The 21474-nt window shown below is 45.4% G+C and overlaps 1 protein-coding gene across 1 annotated transcript in view; it reads left to right on the top strand.

Moving 5' to 3' along the window:
• The window catches only part of LOC143941961 (transmembrane protein 272-like), a 101189-nt gene that overhangs the window by 37058 nt on the left and 42657 nt on the right, over window positions 1-21474 (top strand). The window contains exons 3-4 of the mRNA XM_077463353.1: window positions 7384-7443; window positions 7531-7707. Coding sequence (XP_077319479.1) covers window positions 7384-7443; window positions 7531-7707 — 237 coding nt within the window. The remainder of the gene's footprint in view (window positions 1-7383; window positions 7444-7530; window positions 7708-21474) is intronic.

Genomic DNA, 21474 nt, shown 5'->3' with positions numbered 1-21474 from the left:
ATGGGACATTTTAGTGTTGTAGTAATTCTTTTGTTTCAGCTTTTAGTAGACTTTGCAGTGCTAGATATTCGTGACCCCTACTGCTGAGTCCTGGCACTGCTTCTGCTGTTGTACTTTAGATACTGCAATATTAGTCAGGCTGGTTTGGGATTGTAACCATCCTTTATTTCTTGGTTAAAGGAAAATAAACCGCACTTGAGTAAAACAACAAAACAAAAAAAAAGGGAAGAAATATACAATAAACTAAAAAGGCCGCAGCAATAAGTGAGATACACACACACACACACACACACACACACACACACACACACACACACACACACACACACACACACACACACACACACACACACACACCCAAAAGCAATAAAAAAATTCGAAAAGCTGCGCCAACAGGGAAAATGGTCTATACCTAGCTACCCAAAAAATTTGTAAGAAAATGTAAAGGTTATAAATAAATATCACATTCACTATACATTAAATGAAAAGAATGACAAATGTTGTGATTTCCCAATTGAAGAGGAAGAAAACGAGCAAAGTTCATCAAAGTCCATAGACAATCCACAGTTGCAATCCTTTACAAGAACACCACGGTGGTTACACTCGCAAAAATGCACACAAGTGCCCGTCACCAGAAAGTGAGTGCGCTTACCAGATGGAAGCTTAACCACTTCCCGACCTCCGCACGACGATGTACGTCGACAGAATGGCACGGGCAGGCATATGGGCGTACCTGTACGTCCCTGCCTTCCCGCGGGTCGGGGGCCCGATCGGGCCGGTGCCTGCGGCGGTCGGTATTCGTTCGCAAACGATCCGGGATGAGGGGGCGGCCATTCATTCATGGCCACCCCCTCGCGATCGCTCCCGACGAATAGAAATCCTTCGTGACATCACTTCCTCTCCTGTAATGTAAACACAGGAGAGGAAGTGATGTAATCTCTCCTCCGTGTCGGTATTTTTCGTTCCGACACCGAGGAGAGAGGATTGGTGAGTTGCACCAACACGACACTTCACAGTAGAACATGCCAGGCACACTCACACCCCCCCGATCACCCCCCCAATTACCCCTGCCCCCCAGTCACAGTGACACCAATGTCATTTTTAATTTTTTTTGCATTGGTGTCATTTGTGACTGTAATAACTGTTAGGGCAGTTAGGGTTAGCCCCCTTTAGTTCTAATGTACCCCCCTAACCCCCCCAATAAAGGTTTAACCCCGTGATCACCCCCCGTCGCCAGTGTCACTAAGGCTGGGTTCACATTGCAGCGGTTTATGAGAACGAATGTGATTCGCACCGCACTGCAGTGCAAATCACATCCGATCTCTGTGCGATTCGAGTTCAGCCATACAGATAGTATGGCTGAATTCGTGTCGCACCCGCCGCAAACTCGCACGAGACCCTTTTTTTGGTCCGCAGCAGAATCGGATCGCATGGGTGTTCACACCATGCGATCCGAGTTTGCAGATCGCACTGCGATATGCGAACTGATCTGGGGGTGTCATTAACATTTCACTGACACTCCCAGCAGTTCGCATAGGGCAGTGTGAACTGCCGCCAGGAGGCATGTGATGCGGGAACCCGCCGCGGATTCGTGGCGTTCCCGCATCGCTCCAGTGTGAACCCAGCCTAATAAGCGATCGTTTTTCTGATCGCTGTATTAGTGTCACAGGTGACGCTAGTTAAGCAGGTAGGTATTTAGGTTCGCCGCAGCTTTTTATAGCGCCAGGGACCCCCATATACTACCGCATAAAGCCCCCTGATTGCCCCCTAGTTAACCCTTTCACCAGTGATCACCATATAACTGTTACAGGTGACGCTGGTTGGTTAGTTATTTTTATATAGTTTCAGGGCACCCGCCATTTATTACCTAGTCTCACTAGTGTACCCCTAAATTTAGGGGTGTCTACTTTCCAAAATGGGGTCATTTGGGGGGGGTTGTGCCATCTTGGCATTTTATGGCCTTCAAAACTGTAACGCCCTTAGAAAGCCTGAAGGCGGTGCTTGGTTTTTGGGGCCCCGTACGCGGCTAGGCTCACAAAAAGTCCCACATATGTGGTATCCGCGTACTCAGGAGAAGCAGCAGAATTTATTTTGGGGTGTTATTTCACATATGCCAATAGCATGTGTGAGCAATATATCATTTAGTGACAACTTTGTGTAAAAAAAAAAAAAATATATATATATTTTTTTTTTTGTCATTATTCAATCGCTTGAGGCAAAAAAATTAAATATTCAATGTGCTCAACATGCCACTTATCAATTTCCTTAGGGGGTCTACTTTCCAAAATGGGGTAATTTGGGGGGGTTTTGTACTGCCCTGCCATTTTATCACCTCAAGAAATGAGATAGGCAGTCGTAAACTAAAAGCTGCGTAAATTCCAGAAAACGTACCTTAGTTTGTAGATGTGACAACTTTTGCGCAAACCAATAAATATACAATTATTGACTTTTTTTCTACCAAAAACATGTGGCTGAATACATTTTGGCCTAAATGTATGACTAAAATTGAGTTTATTGGATTTTTCTAATAACAAAAAGTAGAAAATATCATTTTTTTTCAAAATTTGCGGTCTTTTTACGTTTATATCGCAAAAAATAAAAATCGCAGAGGCAATCAAATACCATCAAAAGAAAGCTCTATTTGTGGGAAGAAAAGGACGCAAATTTTGTTTGGGTACAACATTGCATGACCGCGCAATTACCAGTTAAAGCAGCGCAGTGCCAAATTGTAAAAAGACCTCTGGTCATTTACCAGCAAAATGGTCCGGTCTGAAAGTGGTTAATTAAAGCGTTGTATGCAAATTCTCAATATCCTCAATATGCTCCTCCTTATACCTTGTATTCATGGATCAGCTAGCCGCAGTGAAAGGCAGCATTCACATATATATGTATCTCATTCGGCGATCCCAAAAAGTGCTATCAATGGCTCCAGAAAAGAAGAGGAAACCCACATAGTATAACACCGTTTGGTAATTTTATTTAAAACGTAGATAATGCACTTACATGGGCATCGGTTCAGATGCAGCATGCAGAGTAAAACATAGAAAGCTGGCCGGCATTCGGGAGCCCGTCCTCCCCTTCTACAACATGATGGCGTCACTGCATGCCTTCCCAGACGCGTTTCGTCATAAATGACGTTGTCAATGGGGAATTGTCTATGGACTTTTAATGAACTTTGCTCGTTTTCTTCCTCTTCAATTGGGAAATCGCAACATTTGTCATTCTTTTCATTTAATGTATAGTGAATGTGATATTTATTTTATAACCTTTACATTTTCCTAAAAAATTTTTGGGTAGCTAGGTATAGACCATTTTTCCCTGTTGGCGCAGCTTTTAGAATTTCTTTATTTTTTGGTGTATAGCAATTACTCTCTACTACTGTCATTTATCCTTCTTATTTATTTTTATTTTTTTTGTTTTTTTATTTTGATTTAATTTTTCTTTGAGGCATTTGCATCATAGTAACTAGATTTTGTCATAGTTTGTCCTGTCATAAAGGACTCTGGAGCCTTTGGCGGTACTTTAATCCTTCCACACCAATTGATATATACAGTAAGGGTTACAATAGAACAGAACTGCTTGTAGATGGATTTACTTGTCTGATCAACATTCAGAGCTAAAACTTCATATGGAGGGGGAGAGTCAGTAGTGTTGCAAAGACTGACAGGGATTGTCAGGGAGCTATTCAGAAAAATACATGAGCATGTGCCTCTGGACTTGCTGCTGAATCCCTGGTTTTGACCCCGGCTTGACCTCTTCTTGTTCTACCGTGCATGACTCTTGCTTGCTCTTGACCACTCTTCTGCTTGCTCCAATGGATCCCTGTGAATGACCTTGGCTATGTTCTTGACCACGCTTCTGGCTTGCTTTCCTGTGTATGACTTTGGCTACCATCCTGATAATGCTTTTCAGTCTGGTCCCACCAGCCTGCTTTTGTCTATTCCTTAGGTGTCGCCTTGCCTGTGGTTGCCACCCTGGTACCGCTACATCTCCAGGGACAATGGAAGTCTTCCCATCTGACCTCACAGCTATCCAGTTCAGCTGTGCTGCTAACTAGACATGTGCAGAGTAAAATATTTCGTTTCGGAATTTCATTTTCGTCCAAAAAATTAATTTATTTAGTTACTCCCGAAATTGTTTTTATTTATTTTGTTTTTCGTTCAAAAATTGCATTCGTCCAAAAATCCACATGAATTACGGTCGAATCTGTCTTTGAAGGCTTATGGTGTTTGTCCAATGTATAAAGAAGCGGAGCTAGTATATAGCATACTTCGTGTGAACTTTAGAACCCTATTAAAGTCTATGGGACTCCAACGTTCAAAATCTAAGGTGCTAATTTTAAAGGCTAATTTGCAAGTTACTGTCCTAAAAAGTGTTTGGGGACCTGGGTCCTGTCCCAGGGGACATGTATCAATGCAAAAAAAAGTTTTAAAAACGGCAGTTTTTTCGGGAGCAGTGATTTTAATAATGATTAAAGTGAAACAATAAAAGTGTAATATTCCTTTAAATTTAGTAGGGGGGGGGGGGGGGGGTCTATAGTATGCCTGTGAAGGGGCGCATGTTTCTGGTGCTTAGAACTGTCCCTGCACAAAGTGTCATTTTATGCAGGGAAAAAAGCCCTTTAAAATCACTCGCAGCTATTATGAATTGTCGGCTCCGTAATACAGAGCACACTCATTGAAAGTCATTGATAAAAAAATTACTAAAAAAGCGTGGGGGTCCCCTAAATTAAATTACCAGGCCCTTCAGGTCTGGTATGGATATTAAGGGGAACCCTGCGTCAAATTTAAAAATGACGTGGGGGTCCCCCTAAAAATCCATACCAGACCCTTTATCCGAGCATGCAACCTGGCAGGCCGCAGGAAAAGGGGGGGGGGATGAGAGCGGCCCCCCTCCCTCCTGAACCGTACCAGGCCGCATGCCCTCAACATTGGGAGGATGCTTTGGGGGTCTGTGACCCCTCAAAGCACCTTGTCCCCATGTTGATGCGGAGAAGGGCCTCATCCCCACAACCCTGGCCGGTGGTTGTGGGGGTCTGCGGGCGGGGGACTTATCAGAATCTGGAAGCCCCCTTTAACAAGGGGACCCCCAGATCCTGCCCCCCTGTTTGAAATGGTCAGGGGGTACAAAAGTACCCCTACCATTTCCCAAAGAAAGTGTAAAAAATAGTTAAATAAGGCAAACACACTTTTGAAAAATTCCTTTATTAAAAATAAAAATAAAATAAAAAAAAGATTCCAGCGGTGGTAATCCACTCTTGCTATCCAGCAACGGACGATCATCTCTCCAGGGTCCAGTGATGGCTCATCCTCAATCAGCGCAGCGAATCCATCCATCTTCTGTCTCCATGGAGGAGACACTGCGGGGATTCCGGCGGCCTGACGTTTGTTATATGCGGAGGGCGGGGCCACCCGTCACCTGACCCCGCCCCCTCTGATGCAAGGGGAAACCCAGAGTTCCCCGTGACGTATGGGTGACCCCGCACCCCTCTGATGTTGGATCTTTCGTTTTTCGGATTCTGTGCTTTCGTTATCGTTTGTCAAAACGAAAATAGCTGAAATTCAGACGAAAATGCATTTGGACAAAAACGAATGCACATGTCTACTGCAAGCAGCTACCAGTAAATCTACTTAAACAGCAACCTTGCTTGTATGAGCCTAGCAGTCCCTGTTCTCACTTTCAGGGGTGCTTGCAACTTGGCAGCAAGGAAAGCCCTCCCACCAAGTTGGCCTTAGACCAGGTACGTCACTGGGTTCTTCCCGTGGCTTTGTTACAGTGCCCTTGGTGAGACCATTTCAGGAATTATCTCCACCCCAGTGTCCTTTCCACAAGAATCTTCTTTTGAGGACAACAAACACCACAGCTAGGATATAAAATGCCTCAGGTTGTCCCGCTATAGAAGAGTCAAAGGTCACCTTGATTGGCTGGTATCCAATCCATCATAGGGAAACTTCTGAGTTTCCAAACCCTAAATCTCCACATCTTCCAACTACTGTGAGGGTAAATTTTTCAGCTATTTATCATAGAAGTGTCAATACATCAGGATGACTTTGCGCGCTTGCGTCTAGGAAGACCCAGGTATAAATACCTTCCACTTGAACTGGTACTGTGGGGAACTGCTTGGAGTAGGTTCTGTAGTCTGGATCTAGGCTTTCATAGTTAGTAAGGTTGAATAAAGACACCAGTCCATCCAGTTCAACCTGAGTGAGTGTCTACAATTGTCCCTATCCCTGTACATTGCACACTCACATTGGTCCCTTCCCTCAAGGAGCCCACAATCCAAGGTCCCCATTCATATACTAACCACTACACCACTGTGCCGCCCGCTTTCTTCTTGATCGGTTTCTGTTGTAACTATTTTGATTAAGTTATTGGAGTTTGGTGTGCATTGTACACAAGGCTCGTGCCGGAGGGCTTATCCATAGTGCAGATAATGTTTTAAGGTGCATACATGTGGGCAGGCTGGCGAGTATCTGTGCAGATGCGCACATAAGCGCAGCATTGCCATGTACTGCATCCTGTTAACAGTTCCTGTGCTTAACTTATGTTACTGTCCTGGCTTACCTCTGATCAAAAAACAGCATGTTGCCGTAACATACAGTATAATCTGGTTAGGGGATAACAAACACATTTCACATTTACAGAAAGCAAACACAAAGTTACAGCATATATCATATCATAGGTCTGTTGTGACTATGCACCAATGCATTTCGACCCATATGGTCTTCTTCAGGGGGTAGGTTCGCTTTAAAGCAATATATTTAGTATCTCAAAAGAAGGAGATATTCCAACATGTATTCAAGTTATATTCAAGGTATAGTTACCACTGAAAGGTGAAAAGAGAACTCCTGACCAGAAATTTAAATTCCCCAGGGTCCATCCCCCCCCCCATTCGTGTCCCAAAGGCAGGAAGGATCATTCCGATGAGACTTGCAAGCGGTCACGCTGAGGACACCCTCAGAGGGTAAGTGAACCCAACACCTGCAGCAAAGTCCCAATGATATCTGTGTATCAAGAGGGGATTCCAAAAAGTCCTAACTTATTACAAAATGTCAGATGGATTCCAATTGTTCATTATCTGTCTCCTTTTATGAAGATCTGGAACACCAAATGCCAAACAGATTCCATATGTTTATTGGGTATTAAGATGGTCATATTATAGTAATTTGTATTAGTGTATATGTGTTCTGACAATAGTATGATGATGTGTGAAAGAGGGGGGAAAAAAGTGATGTGAAGGGTATGAAATGAGTGGATGTGTTATGTGAGGATGGACATTACAGATAGTAGATCAGGCCAACATCCTTCACATAAGTTAAATGCAATTATCATAGTTTGAAATGCAAACCATAATTTTTTTTTTTGTTTTTTTTTTTTTTACAGGTTCACGGGTATTTTGTATGTTTCTTTGCATAACAATTAGCGCAGCCATGATTGTCCTAGGTAATACAATATTGTCTATACTGTAAAGAAGCCAGATACTTTCCAACAATTTGATAATTATTGCATATTCTTTTTTTTTACCTAAAGGTTCCTTATATATAGACAAGTGTCCAGTGGAGCCCAAAATTCCTATCTATCTTGTAGCGTCAGGAGCTGTTTATTTGAATGGATTTATACTTTTTTTACTGAAGATGGTCTCTGTAAAATTGACTTGTTTCTTGGGGATAATATTGAGCCTGTTTTCAATTTGCTGGTTTATTGCAGGTAAGACTGATTCCTGAATGATCTGATCTATAGAGTTTAAACCGTTGAAGCATGCATATCTCTTGTAGGGCAGGTTGCTTGGAGCACCAGAGTGAAAATGAAGGTCATTTGTGTCCATGAATCTTCATATAATGGTGAAAAATGCAACCTACCTTGTATTGAGTAACGCTTTTATGAAGGGCAAAAAGCCCTTCAAGGGCTGATGTGTGGAGTCTAAATCACTCAAACTCCTACCTATGAATTGGCTTTTAAATTGACCATAAATTTAATATGGATAGAAGTTGAATTTCAAAGGCTAATTGAAACCTAGATTTGACTATAGCAATGGTAACACTTTTTATGGATGTTAATTCTAAGGGGTCTTTCAGACAACCGCACATACTGTATTTATTGGCGTATAACACTCACTTTTTCATCATGAAAATCGGGTGCAAATAGCGTGTGCGTGTTATACGCCAATACAAAAATTTAAGTTTTTTTTTCCCTGAAACTTCCCTCTTAAAATAAATGTGCGTGTTATACGCCGATAAATACGGTAGTTTATGGGTGTAAAGAATGAGTTCGCATTTTGAAAAAAAAACACTGCAGTATTTTTCTTTCTAAGCAGCCTGCAGAGCATTGCACATGCAATCAGCAGATTGTGTGTGCAATCTGCTGCTCCTACAGACTCTCAGGATGGTTGTTTGCCTGCATGTCGTATGGGCAGGTAGTTACCTGAGAGCAGGAAGAATCATTGAACTACCACCAGCGCCCTCAGTTCATTGAGCACTACAAGCTGTCAGCCAAAATGGCTGAGGGTACTTGTAGGCACTCATTCACAGAAAACTGAATGAATGACGCTACCATGTGGGCAGAAACCCGCACAGCTGTGCTATTTTTAAATTGTGATAGCGGGTGCAGGGAGAGGACCCCCACCTGCTGTCAGTGTGTGTGTGTGTGTGTGTGTGTGTGTGTGTGGGGGGGGGGGGGGGGGGGAAGAGAGAGAGAGAGAGACTGGAAAATGGTGTATGTTCCACCCTACTAAAAATGGGTAGAACATGTGTAACATGTTTTCAAAGGTGATCTTGGCTTTTAAGAACTAAATTTCTATGTTCCACACACCTGCACATTTAGTGTTTGGTGTGCAGGTATAAACTGTGCTTGAGCCCTTGTCCACATTGACATGCCAAATCGGTGGCTGTTGCCGGTGTCTTGTCAAATAGGGTCCTCCATCAGATGCTGTCCTCTGCGTACTGCGCATGCGCAGTACACAGGAGCACAGATTCCGAAAATTGCCGAGGACGAACGGCGCCTGCGCCGTGAGTCCAGGTTCTATCCCCACTATCCAAGTGGACATAGAGTTAGAATAAAAAAGAGCCGAGCGCAGCGAGGCCGAGCCCGAAGCGTGGCGAGCGAAGCTCGCCCGCGAGGGGCCCTCTAAAATTCTAAACCCTATGTCCGCTTGGATAGTGGGGCTACCTCCTCCACTCACGGCGCAGGCGCCGTTCAGCTTCGGAGATTTTCCGAACCTTCGTCTGCTCCGTACTGCGCATGCGCAGTACGGAGCCGACACATATGGATGGCCGGACTCTATTAGGCAGAACACCGGCAATGGCACCATTCGAATCGGTGAGAAGCTGCACCGATTCCCAAAAGTAGTTTTCTGTACTAGTTTTGGCGACTTTGGGGTTTTAAATCTGTGCCGAAACCGCCACAGATGTCTCTGAAATCCCCCCCAAAGTCAGGAATTAAATTGTACGAGTTCAGCTAACTCGCACAATTTTATTCCCACGGTTGGTGCGAATCTAGGCTCAATTGTGTTTTATTAACCACTTGAGATCCACGCTATAGCCAAATGACGGCTACAGCGCGGATCTCCTTTTCCGGGACTACGTCTATTGACGTAGTCCCGTGTACGAGCGGCCTGCGCGCCCCCTGAGGGGCGCGCGCGGCGCGCTCTGTGATCGGCGAGTCCATGAGACTCGCTTGATCCTCGATCCGTGCAAGGGGTCGATCCCGACCCCTTATCACGTGATCAGCTGTCAGCCAATGACAGCTGATCAGGTGATATAACGGAACCGGTAATCTGCTAGTATTCCTCCTCGCGCTGACAGCGCGAGGAGAAAAAAAAAAGCCGATCACCGGCGGCCGTGATCGGGACATCAGTCCCGATCACGGCCAGCAATGCAAGCGCCCACCTGCCCCCTGCTGTGCCACCCTAATAAAAAGTGCCCCCGTCAGTGCCACCCACAGTGCCACCCACAGTGCCCACAATCTGCCTCAAAGGTGCTGCCCAGCAGTGCCGCCCATCAGTGCCCAGCAGTGCCGCCCATCAGTGCCCAGCAGTGCCGCTTATCAGAGCCACCTATCAGTGCCACCTATCAGTGCCCATCAGTCCCATCTATCAGTGGTACCTATCAGTGCCCATCCGTGCCACCCATCCGTGCCATCTTATCTGTGCCCATCTTTGTCCATCAGTGCCGCCTTATCTGTGCCCATCGGTGCCGCCTTATCTGTGCCCATCGGTGCCGCCTTAACTATGCCTATTAGTGCCGCCTTAACTATGCCCATCAGTGCCCACCAGTGCAGCCCATCAGTGCCCACCAGTGCAGCCCATCAGTGCCCACCAATGCAGCCTATCAGTGCCGCCTAATCAGCGCACTTCAATGAAGGAGAAAAATGACCCGTTTGCAAAATTTTATAACAAACTATTAAAACATGATTTATATTTATTTTTTTGCATCTTTTTTTTTGTTTAGCAAAAAATAAAACTCCGAGCTGTAACTAAATACCACCAAAAGAAAGCTCTATTTGTGGGAAAAAAATTATAAAAATTTAATTTGGGTACAGTGTTGTATGCCCGCGCAATTGTCATTCAAAGTGCATCAGCGCTGAAAGCTGAAAATTGGTCTGGGACTGAGGGGGGTTTAAGTGCCCAGTAAGCAAGTGGTTAATAAAGTAAAAAATAGGATACATCTTACCTGTAAAATCCTTTTCTTGGAAATACATCATGGGACACAGAGCCATCATTGCATAGTGGGTTAGATAGACACCTTCGATGATTGGACACTGGTTAACCCTAATTAAGAGTTCCTCCCATTTAGGGAGCACCAGTTTTGTAGCAAAGCAATAAGTAACCACGTAAAAACCCGTAGAAGGGTGGGAGTCCTGTGTCCCGTGATGTATTCCCAAGAAAAGGATTTTACAGATAAGCTGTATTCAAAAATCCTATTTTCTTGTTCATGCATCACAGGACACTGAGCCTTCATTACATAGTGGGATGTCCCAAAGAAATGCTCAATTTGAGGGGAGGGAGACACCGATCAGAAAAATAGACCGCAAACAGACCAGAGGAACTAAACTGCAGCCTGCAGTACACTGCACCCGAAGACGGCATCCTCTTGCCCTCTTACATCCACCTGATAGAATCTAGGGAATGTATGGACTGAAGACTAAGTCGCAGCCTTGCAGATCTGAGCCATGGAGGCCTGGTGATGCACTACCCATGAAGCACTTGACAGCCCTAGTTGTGTACACTTTAACTTGAAAAGGAGGAGTCTTCCTCTTTTATACCGTAAGTCTGGAAAATAACTTGTCTAATCCATCTAGAAAGAGAGTGGATTTTGATGCTGCCTGGCCTTTTTTAGGGCCTTCTGGCAGGATAAATAAACAATCAGTCTTCCGTATCTGAGCAGTTGCCTGCAGATAAATATTGACTGCTCTTGCAACATCAAAAGTGTGTAAAGATTCTTCTTCCGCGGACTGCAAATCTGGAAAAAAGAATGGTAGGATCACATCTTGAATCAAATGGAATCCTGAAATCACCTTGGGTAAGAAGGATCACTACTCTATCCTTGTGAATAATCAAATACGGCTCTTTGCAAGAAAGAGCTGCTAACACCAATACTCTCCTAGCAGAAGATATAGCTACCAAAAAGACCAACTTCTTAGTCAAAAGTGCTAAAGAAGCCTGGTGTAATGGTTCAAAAGGTTGTCCCTGTAATGCGGACAAAACCAAATTCAGATCCCATGGGCATACTGAGGTTTGAGTGGCTGATTTAAGCACAGTGCCCCCTGAACAAAAGCCCGGACAAGGGAATGTACAGTGGTTTCTGAAAAAATACTGACAAAGCCGAAAATTTGGACCTTGATGGTGCTCAAGGCCAATTTAATTTCTAGGCCTGACTGTAGAAAGGCCAGGATCCTGCTTATGACATACTTTCTAGGATGCCACCCCCTGGGTTCACACCAGGAAACGTATGCCTTCCAGATTCTATAGTAAATAAGCCTGGAGGCCAGCTTTCTGGCATTAACCAGAGTGGAAAGGACTGAATCCAAGAGCCCACAGTTTTTAAGAATGTGCGTCTCAGCAGCCAAACCATCAAATGTAGACTTCATAAAGCAGGATGGTATATTGGACCTTGTGAGAGTAGATCTGGCCAGAGTGGAAGGACCCAAGTCCTGCCTACTGCCATCTTTACGATTTCTGCATACCAAGGAGCTACTAAAAGGAGTGACTTTGCTTCCCTTTTGACTCTCCCCAGGAACCGCGGAAGAAGCAGATTTGGAGGGAAGGCATAGTCAGAACATATGACCCCTGATCAAGTATCGTATTTATTGGTGTATAACATGCACCCCAAGTTTAGGATGGAATTTTAAGGAAAAAAACTTGCATTTAAATGCCCATCAATGCAACCTCATCAGTGTCCATCTGAAGCCTTGTCAGTGTCATTTGCAGCCTTTTCATGCAGCCTGTCCATCATTGCAGCCTTGTCATGCAGCCTGTCCATCATTGCAGCCTTGTCATGCAGCCTGTCCATCATTGCAGCCTTGTCATGCAGCCTGTCCATCATTGCAGCCTTGTCATGCAGCCTGTCCATCATTGCAGCCTTGTCATGCAGCCTGTCCATCATTGCAGCCTTGTCATGCAGCCTGTCCATCATTGCAGCCTTGTCGTGCATCGTTGTCCCCTTGTCGGTGATAATGTCAGCTTTTATTTTTAAAAATGGCGCTGCCGAGATGTCCTGTGTATTTCGGCGGCACCCGGTAGTTCTCGGCCGCCTTTGGCTGTTCTCGTCGGCCTTCGGCTGTTCTCGTCGGCTTTCGGCCGCCTTCGGCTGTTCTCGTCGGCTTTCGGCCGCCTTCGGCTGTTCTCGTCGGCTTTCGGCCGCCTTCGGCTGTTCTCGTCGGCTTTCGGCCGCCTTCGGCTGTTCTCGTTGGCCTTCGGCCGTTCTCAGCTTCCCTACCAGGCTGGCATCTGTGGTCAGGGGAGGGCTGGCAGCCTTAGGCCTGGGGGGCAAGTCCAGTCAAGTGGGCCATAGAACCGGTGGTGGCAAAATGGTGGATCGGGAAAACGGTCTCTAAGGTTTTTCATGATCGCAAAGGTGGGGGGTGCAGGGAGGACAATGTGGCCTTTCAGGGCCTGTGGGGGACTTGTACTAGCATGGCCTCTAGGAACTAAACCGCAAGCAAGTCCCTGTATGAATCCCTCAGAGCTGAGGACCTGCCCCCCGCCCGCAACTAGACAAACTACAAGTCCCAGCATTAACCCCTGAGATCTAAGGATGTGTCCCCTTAGATCCCACGGGTTCATGCTGTGCCCTGTAGTCCTTCACTAGTTGGGGGGGGGGGGGTGACACATCCTGAGCTCTGAGGGGTTATGCTGAGACCTTTAGTCCTTTACTTTTTGGGATGTAACACCCCAAAAGTTAAGTACTACAAGTTCCAGCATGAACCCTGGCTGAGATTTAAGGATGTGATCTCCTCCTCTGCTGCTGGCTCATGCTCCCATGACACACGTATGTTCTAATTCATTCACTTCTCCCAACCTCACCTCAGGCAGCTTGACCATAGGGTCTAATATGCTTCAAAATAGGGTGGACTCAGAGCGCAGATCATTGTGCTCAGAGCCCACCCAGGCGTGTTAGAAAAGCAAATTAATATTTGCTTTTCTAACACTGAACTGCCTCTCTGCCAATCAGGAAGAGAGGGTCTGATATCCATCACCTGATTGGCTGAAAGGACAGGTGCTTCTATTGGATGTCTAGCAGGAGGAAAAGCATGGAGTAAGCATAGAGAACACAGGAGCCGCTGCCTGTCCCACAGCTCCCAGCCATCACTCGCTGCCTGACCTGCCACCTAGATGAGGTAAGTGCCGGTCAGACAGCGGGCGAGGTGGGGTGCTGGTTAAATGCCGACGGGGGGTAACATTGGCTGCATTTGATGGGGCACAGCGAGGCTGCATTTAATAGCAGAGTGAGGCTATTTTTCAGTATTTTTTAGTTTGCACCAGACAGAGAGAGACATCGCTCCAAATTGTCCGCACAGAGAGACCACTCCTCAAGAAAATTGCTTGATTCCTTTATCAACATAGTAAAGCCTTGTACACACCACTATTGTTTTTATTCTCAATCCAGTGAGTTGAACAAAAAAAAAAAAAAAAAAAAAAAAAAAGCTGACAGCTCTGGTTGGAGCTGCTGAGCATTAGCAAAAGTGACCTGGGCATTGATCACTCTTCAGTGGAGTGGCAGTGCCTGCTGCAAGTGTGTACAAGCCTTTCATCGCACACTGGTGTGCTGCAGTTTCGCCGCAGTGCTTATGCACACAGTTTTCCTTAGCCGCAGTCCCATAGGCTTATTTTAGGTTGTGCGTTTTTGCAGCCGTTTTTGTGCACTTTCAGAAAATGCAGCAAAAATGTGCAAACTAATAGAAGTCTATGGGACATGCAGGAAGACCATGAGATGACCAACACTGCAGCAGACCAGTGTGAGCTCACATCATAGTACATAGGAGCAGCTACTGCACAGGCTGCTGAAAGAAACCTCCCTTATCTGCAGAGAGAGGGGGGGAGAGGAATTTGGGAGAGAGAGGGGGGGAGAGGAATTTGGGAGAGAGAGAGGGGGGAGAGGCCGGTCACAGCTCACTCACTTGGAAGGACTCAGCAGGCAGAAGGCTCGGTTATCAGCTTCCAGAGCTTCCCATACAGATCACCGAGGGATCTCAGTTTGAATGTTCCCGCCCACACGTCCGATTCAAAGACGCAGCACACAGGCTGCCCGGAGTGTGGGTGGGCACAGTGAGAGAGGGGGCTGGAGGAGGCGGGGCGGATCCACCCTCTTCTATTCGGCTGTGCTCAGTCTGAATGGAATGGATACAGACTGTCAGCTCAGAAGCAGGGAACAGCACTGTGACATGACAGATGTCCAATCACAGCGCTAACGTTCCTGCATGCTTCTGGGCTGTTATCCAGCCCTGCCAGCCTCCCTCAGTAGTAACACTCTGCCAACTGCACATGCTCAGTTCTCAGCTGGCAGCACATCGGCCTTTTTACGGGGATTTGGAGAGCAGCCTGGGGGGAAAATGCATCCCTGCCCCCTGGCCCAGCCCGCCCCTGTCTGTGGTTAAGATTTTCCATGGTAGTGGAAGAAAGGTTCTGCCTTTCAAAAGCTTTTTGGTTCGTAACCAATTGAGGCTTTGGTGTATCCTTGGGGATAGGCACATAGGAAGATCCAAGGCATGAAGCTTCTTGTTCCAACCCGCAAGGATGCTTCTCTGCAAAGGCCTTGAGTGAAATTTGGAGAATCGAACAGCCTCGACAGAGGTGACCATCTTTCCTAAAAGTCTCATACATAGCTGAATGGACTCTTGGATTCACTAAGAGCAGAGCTAGAAGTTTTGTAAAAACTTGAGGCGCTGTAGAGAGACTGAAAGGAAGGGCCACAAATTGAAAGTGGCGTTGGCCTACCACAAACTCTAGATATGTTTGGTGAGCGGGAAATATTGACACATGGAGATATGCATCTTTTGATATCTATTTGATGCAAAAAATTCTCCCCCTTTAACCTCCCTGGCAGTATGATTAGTTCTGATTTTAGGTGCTTAAAGCGGTACAATTATTTTGCATGGAAATTTGGCGTTTTTATATTGTAGGCCTGCAATTCTTAGGAATAACTATAAAATTTAAATCTATTCAAACCAGAGTCTGGCAGACATCCCAGGTATGATAACATTTATAATAAATGATAATAAATAATAAAAATTATTTAATAATGTAATCAAATCCAAAAACACTGAAATTTGCTCGTTTGCAGAATTGACGCTGTCATTAGATTTAGTGTTTGATGACGAATTTCCCCACAAATTGCTATCGCTCAATTCTGCAAGTGATTCCAATTTATTATCACTGTTTTCTAGTCTAAAATCACTTTTGACATAAAGGGACAGTTTTTGGTTGCTATGGACAATTCCAGGCAGAAAAAAAACTGTACATGCAGGGCACTGGACAGACCACTAGGGACAAAGGTTGTGTATTTTTTTATATACAGTACTGTAATCTGTAAGATTACAGTTCTGTATGTGTATTGTGTGTTGTTTTTTTTTTTTTTTTGAATTTAGAGCCGATCTCCACTCCCGTGCGTCGTAACGTCGCAGGGAACGGAGCTCGGTGGCACTTGGCACTGTGTGAATCGAGCAGAGGAGCTCGAACACACAGCGGGGGGACATCTCTGGATCCACGGTACAAGGTAAGTAACCTCTCCCTGTATCCTCCCTGTATCCAGCGATGCTATCCAGAGTCTGTTCTCGGGGTTACCGCTCGTGGTACTGAAATCCCAGCCTGAGCCAGACTTTGGATCACCGCTAGGGAGGTTAAGGGTGGAGGCCACTGAGCGGATTGACAGCATTCGGAAGGACCAAATGTGCAGGAATTGATTCGGGTCTTTTAGATCTAGGATGGGTCTGACTAGACATGTGCAGAGTAAAATATTTCGTTTCGGAATTTCGTTTTCGTCCGAAAACTTAATTTATTTAGTTACTCCCGAAATTCGTTTTTATTTATTTAGTTTTTCGTTCAAAAATTGCATTCGTCCAAAAATCCACATGAATTACGGTCGAATCTGTCTTTGAAGGCTTATGGTGTCTGTCGAATGTATAAAGAAGATTCGACGGAGCTAGTATATAGCATACTTTAGAACCCCTGTTAAAGTCTATGGGACTCCAACATTAAAAATCTAAAGTGCTAATTTTAAAGATTAATTTGCAAGATACTGTCCTAAAAAGTGTTTGGGGACCCGGGTCCTGCCCCAGGTAACATGTATCAATGCAAAAAAAAAGTTTTAAAAACTGACGTTTTTTCAGAAGCAGTGATTTTAATAATTAAAGTGAAACAATAAAAGTGTAATATTCCTTTAAATTTCATACAGGGGGGGTGTCTATAGTATGCCTGTGAAGGGGCTCATGTTTCTGGTGCTTAGAACTGTCCCTGCACAAAGTGTCATTTATGCAGGAAAAAAAGTCCTTTAAAATCACTCGCAGCTATTATGAATTGTCGGCTCCCGTAATACAGAGAACACTCATTGAAAGTCATTGATAAAAAAAAAAAAGCGTGGGGGTCCCCCAAATTCAATTACCAGGCCCTTCAGGTCTGGTATGGATATTAAGGGGAACCCTGCCTCAAATTTAAGAAAAAATTTGGCTTGGGGTTCCCCCTAAATATCCATAACCAGACCCTTCAGGTCTGGTATGGATATTAAGGGGAACCCCCCTCGTCAAATTTTTAAAAAAATTGACGTGGGGGTCCCCCTAAAAATCCATACCAGACCCTTTATCAGAGCACGCAACCTGGCAGGCTGCAGGAAAAGAGGGGGGGACGAGAGCGGCCCCCCCCCCTCCCTCCTGAACCATACCAGGCCACATGCCCTTAACATTGGGAGGATGCTTTGGGGGTCTGTGACCCCTCAAAGCACCTTGTCCCCATGTTGATGAGGACAAGGGCCTCATCCCCACAACCGTGGCCGGTGGTTGTGGAGGTCTGCGGGCGGGGGGCTTATCAGAATCTGGAAGCCCCCTTTAACAAGGGGACCCCCAGATCCCGCCCCCCCCCCTGTTTGAAATGGTAAGGGGGTACAAAAGTACCCCTACCATTTCACAAAGAAAGTGTAAAAAATAGCTAAATAAGACAAACACACTTTTTGAAAAATTCCTTTATTAAAAATAAAAAAAAATAAAAAAAAGATTCCAGCGGCGGTAATCCACTCTTGCTATCCAGCGACGGACGGTCATCTCTCCAGCGATGGCTCATCTCATCCAGCGCAGCGAATACATCCTTCTTCTGTCTCCGCAGAGGAGACACTGCAAGGATTCCGGCGGCCTGACGTTTCTTATATACGGAGGGCGGGGCCACCCGTCACCTGACCTCGCCCCCCCCTCTGACGCAAGGGGAAACCCGGGGTTCCCTGTGACGTATGGGTGACCCCGCACCCCTCTGATGTAACACAGGCAAGTTTCCGTTACATCAGAGGGGGGCGGGGTCACCCATACGTCACGGGGAACCCCGGGTTTCCCCTTGCGTCAGAGGGGGCGGGGTCAGGTGACGGGTGGCCCCGCCCTCCATATATAAGAAACGTCAGGCCGCCGGAATCCTTGCAGTGTCTCCTCTGCGGAGACAGAAGGAGGGATACGCTGCGCTGGATGAGATGAGATGAGATGAGCCATCGCTGGAGAGATGACCGTCCGTCGCTGGATAGCAAGAGTGGATTACCGCCGCTGGGATTTTTTGGGGGACCCCCACGTCAAATTTTTTTTAAATTTGACGCGGGGTTCCCCTTAATATCCATACCAGACCTGAAGGGCCTGGTAATTGAATTTGGAGGACCCCCCCCCCCACTTTTTTTTTTTTTATCAATGACTTTCAATGAGTGTTCTCTGTATTACGGGAGCCGACAATTCATAATAGCTGCGAGTGATTTTAAAGGACTTTTTTTTTTTCCTGCATAAATGACACTTTGTGCAGGGACAGTTCTAAGCACCAGAAACATGATCCCCTTCACAGGCATACTATAGACACCCCCCCCCCCCCCCCCCCTACGAAATTTTAAGGAATATTACACTTTTATTTCACTTTAATCATTATTAAAATCACTGCTCCCGAAAAAACGGCTGTTTTTTAAAACTTTTTTTTTGCATTGATACATGTCCCCTGGGGCAGGACCCGGGTCCCCAAACACTTTTTAGGACAGTAACTTGCAGAATCTTTTCTCTCTGTCAAATCTTTTTTTTTCTCTGTCAAATATTTTCTCTATATAATCTTGGACTAATAGAGGTAAGGTTAGGCACATTCGACCACAGGTTCTATAGACAGATTGTTATTGTCAGTCATGTCGAATCTCCTATTCTATATCGAACTGTTGTAACAATGAAAACGAAAATAAAGCATTTATTTATGTCGAATCTTTAGTTTTTCGGATTTTGTGCTTTCGTTATCGTTTGTCAAAACGAAAATAGCTGAAATTCGGACGAAAATGAATGCACATGTCTAGGTCTGACATCTCCATTTTGTTTTGGAACCGTGAAGAGATTCTAATAAACCCCTAAACCCTGATCTTCTGGGTTCACCTCTACTATCACCCCCTGGGGATAGTAGGCAATCTAAGGCCAGAAGAAGCGGCTTTCGCTTTACTGGATCTCTGGAGGCCTTTGACCTTAGGAATTTGAGATGGTGGAAGCTCTTGGAACTCTTGCTTGTAGCCCAGAGATACTGAGACTACCCATCTGTCTTGAACCTCTTCCCGCCAGGCTCCAGCAAATTGCAGGAGTGGGGGCGCCCCTTCATAGGGATGCCTTGGGGCCTTGCTTGGCAGATTTGTCTCCCAAGTCTTCTTCTGACCTTGGGTGTGACCTTGGGCCTTTCCTCTGGAACTAGATTGGGAAGGCCTTCACCACTGCCTAGAGCTTGATGCTCTAGGCGATGGGGAAAGAATGATTGGCCATTTACTCTTCCTTTTTTTTTTTTTTCTTTTTTTTTTTTTTTTTTTTTATTGGTAAAAGCGTAATTTGCCACCAGTAATCCTTTGGATGAATTTATCCAGATCATCCCCAAATAAGCGCTCCCCTTTGAATTCAGTTAAGTATTTCTCGCATGAAAGTTCAGCTGCCCAATGCTTAAGCCACAGAGACCTGCGCATGTTTACTAACAGGAGACACAAACGAGATGCTTGCTGGACTGAATACAGAATGTCATCAATCATAAAACACAGAACTTGAGGAAGTGAAATGGATAAGAACTACAGTCTAGTTCAAGGTTATCTGCTGCTGTTTCTAATAAAGTATAAATGTGCATGCACATTAGAAGTAAACACTCTCTGAGACACGTTCAGCTCGGTTACTTCTAACTGCTGATTTATTTCTGGGTGGTGTTAATATTTTATACAGAAAGATGCGTCATTGCTATATCAGTCTAATGGGTACATCTCATTGGTTAAAATACAAGCGAAATGGATAAACTTGATGCTTGAAGTTTGAAGCTGGTTCTGTTCTCTCATATGCATTCTTCTAATGCGTGGGATGTAGGGTCCAGATGCCATCTTTAACTCCAAACAGTCAATCTGTATACTACATAAGAAGTAAGGAGTTGCATAGAAACATGTACATGCATAAGAAAATAGACATTTTCTGATTATCATTATGAACATTACATTCCTTCACAGAAGGTCTGCATAATTCTTCACTTCCTCACTGGGATGGAGGTTAATCATCTGCTTAATTTGTTCCTTGGGGAATTGGCATAAACCAAGAACTACAGCGCCAGCCATGGAAAAGAAGGCTTTTAATAACGTTTCCAGCTTCTTATGAGTTGTATCCTTAAATACCTGAGGACAGGTCAGGTTTTTAGTCACACAAGAGACAGCCGCATCCACGGATGGAGCCTACCACTTCTTGGTGAAGCTTTCCTCCAGAGGATAAAGCATGGAAAAGCTTTTAGGAGGAGAAAATGGTTTATCGGGATGTCCCCAGTCCTCATACAACAATTTCATCCATTAAAGGATGAATTGGGAAGGTAAAGGCAGTCTGTGGGAGCTTTCTGACCCCCAAGGAGGAAACCGAGGATGTGACAGCCTCAGCAGAGGGCATCCTGAATGTGGTATGCACCAATTCAGTATAATACTGGACCTGCCTCTTGAGTGCCTGAGATGTAGAAACTTTCTCCTCCTTCCTCTGATTCATCTGACTGCTTTTGATCCCTATCCCTGGATAGGGATCTTTCCTCATTGTCAGAAGAATCCTCTGAAAGAGAAACTGCAGCAGAGGGAGGGGGATCTACCCCTTTTTCTGCTATCTTTTAAGGAAGCTGTAACAAAAGGAATAATCTTGCCTTTCAATGTAACCTTAAGGGAGTGTTCTGTGACATATGCTGGGGCTGCAGCACTGGGAGAGGCTGCAAAGCCTGACGGGGGCACCAACCCATCCTGTGAGTCTGGCTCCAGTCTTGCAGAGGGGATTGTAATCTACAGGCATCTTTAGGACCCCTGGACGTAGGATTTCTTTGTGCCTTTTATTGCCTGAGGTCCTCTTACGAGGAGACATAGTCCCAAGCTGCAAAGCAGAGGTACTAGTGCATATGCAATCACTGTTGTGCTAAAGTCTTATAATGTACAAATATGCTCAATACTGCACACCCTTATGCTGAGTAGGTGTCTTAGATTTGCCTGGATCCGACCACTTTAGGATGCTTACTGCTCACAGCTCTGTGTCCATCTGCTTACAGGGCTCTGACACTCTGGGCTTTTCAACATAGCCGCCTGGCACCTGTGCACCTGTGCACTAGTGCGCTGTGCACAGCGCCGCAACCACATCCCCCCCCCCCCCTTACCCTGCCAGAACTGTAAAAGTACGCCCAGGACCATCATGGCAGTGGATGAGGGGGAGAAGAGGACCACCGTAGGGGACTGTGTGGGACCTTTCAGGACTAAGTGGGACCCCCCTTTTATACATATTTGTGGCAAAGCCTGCAGC

This window comes from Lithobates pipiens, unplaced genomic scaffold (genome assembly GCF_037356315.1).
Source record: "Lithobates pipiens isolate NorthernLeopardFrog02 unplaced genomic scaffold, aLitPip1_a1.2 Scaffold_10, whole genome shotgun sequence".
Classification (NCBI taxonomy): domain Eukaryota; kingdom Metazoa; phylum Chordata; class Amphibia; order Anura; family Ranidae; genus Lithobates; species Lithobates pipiens.
This window is presented reverse-complemented; position numbering and strand designations above follow the sequence as displayed.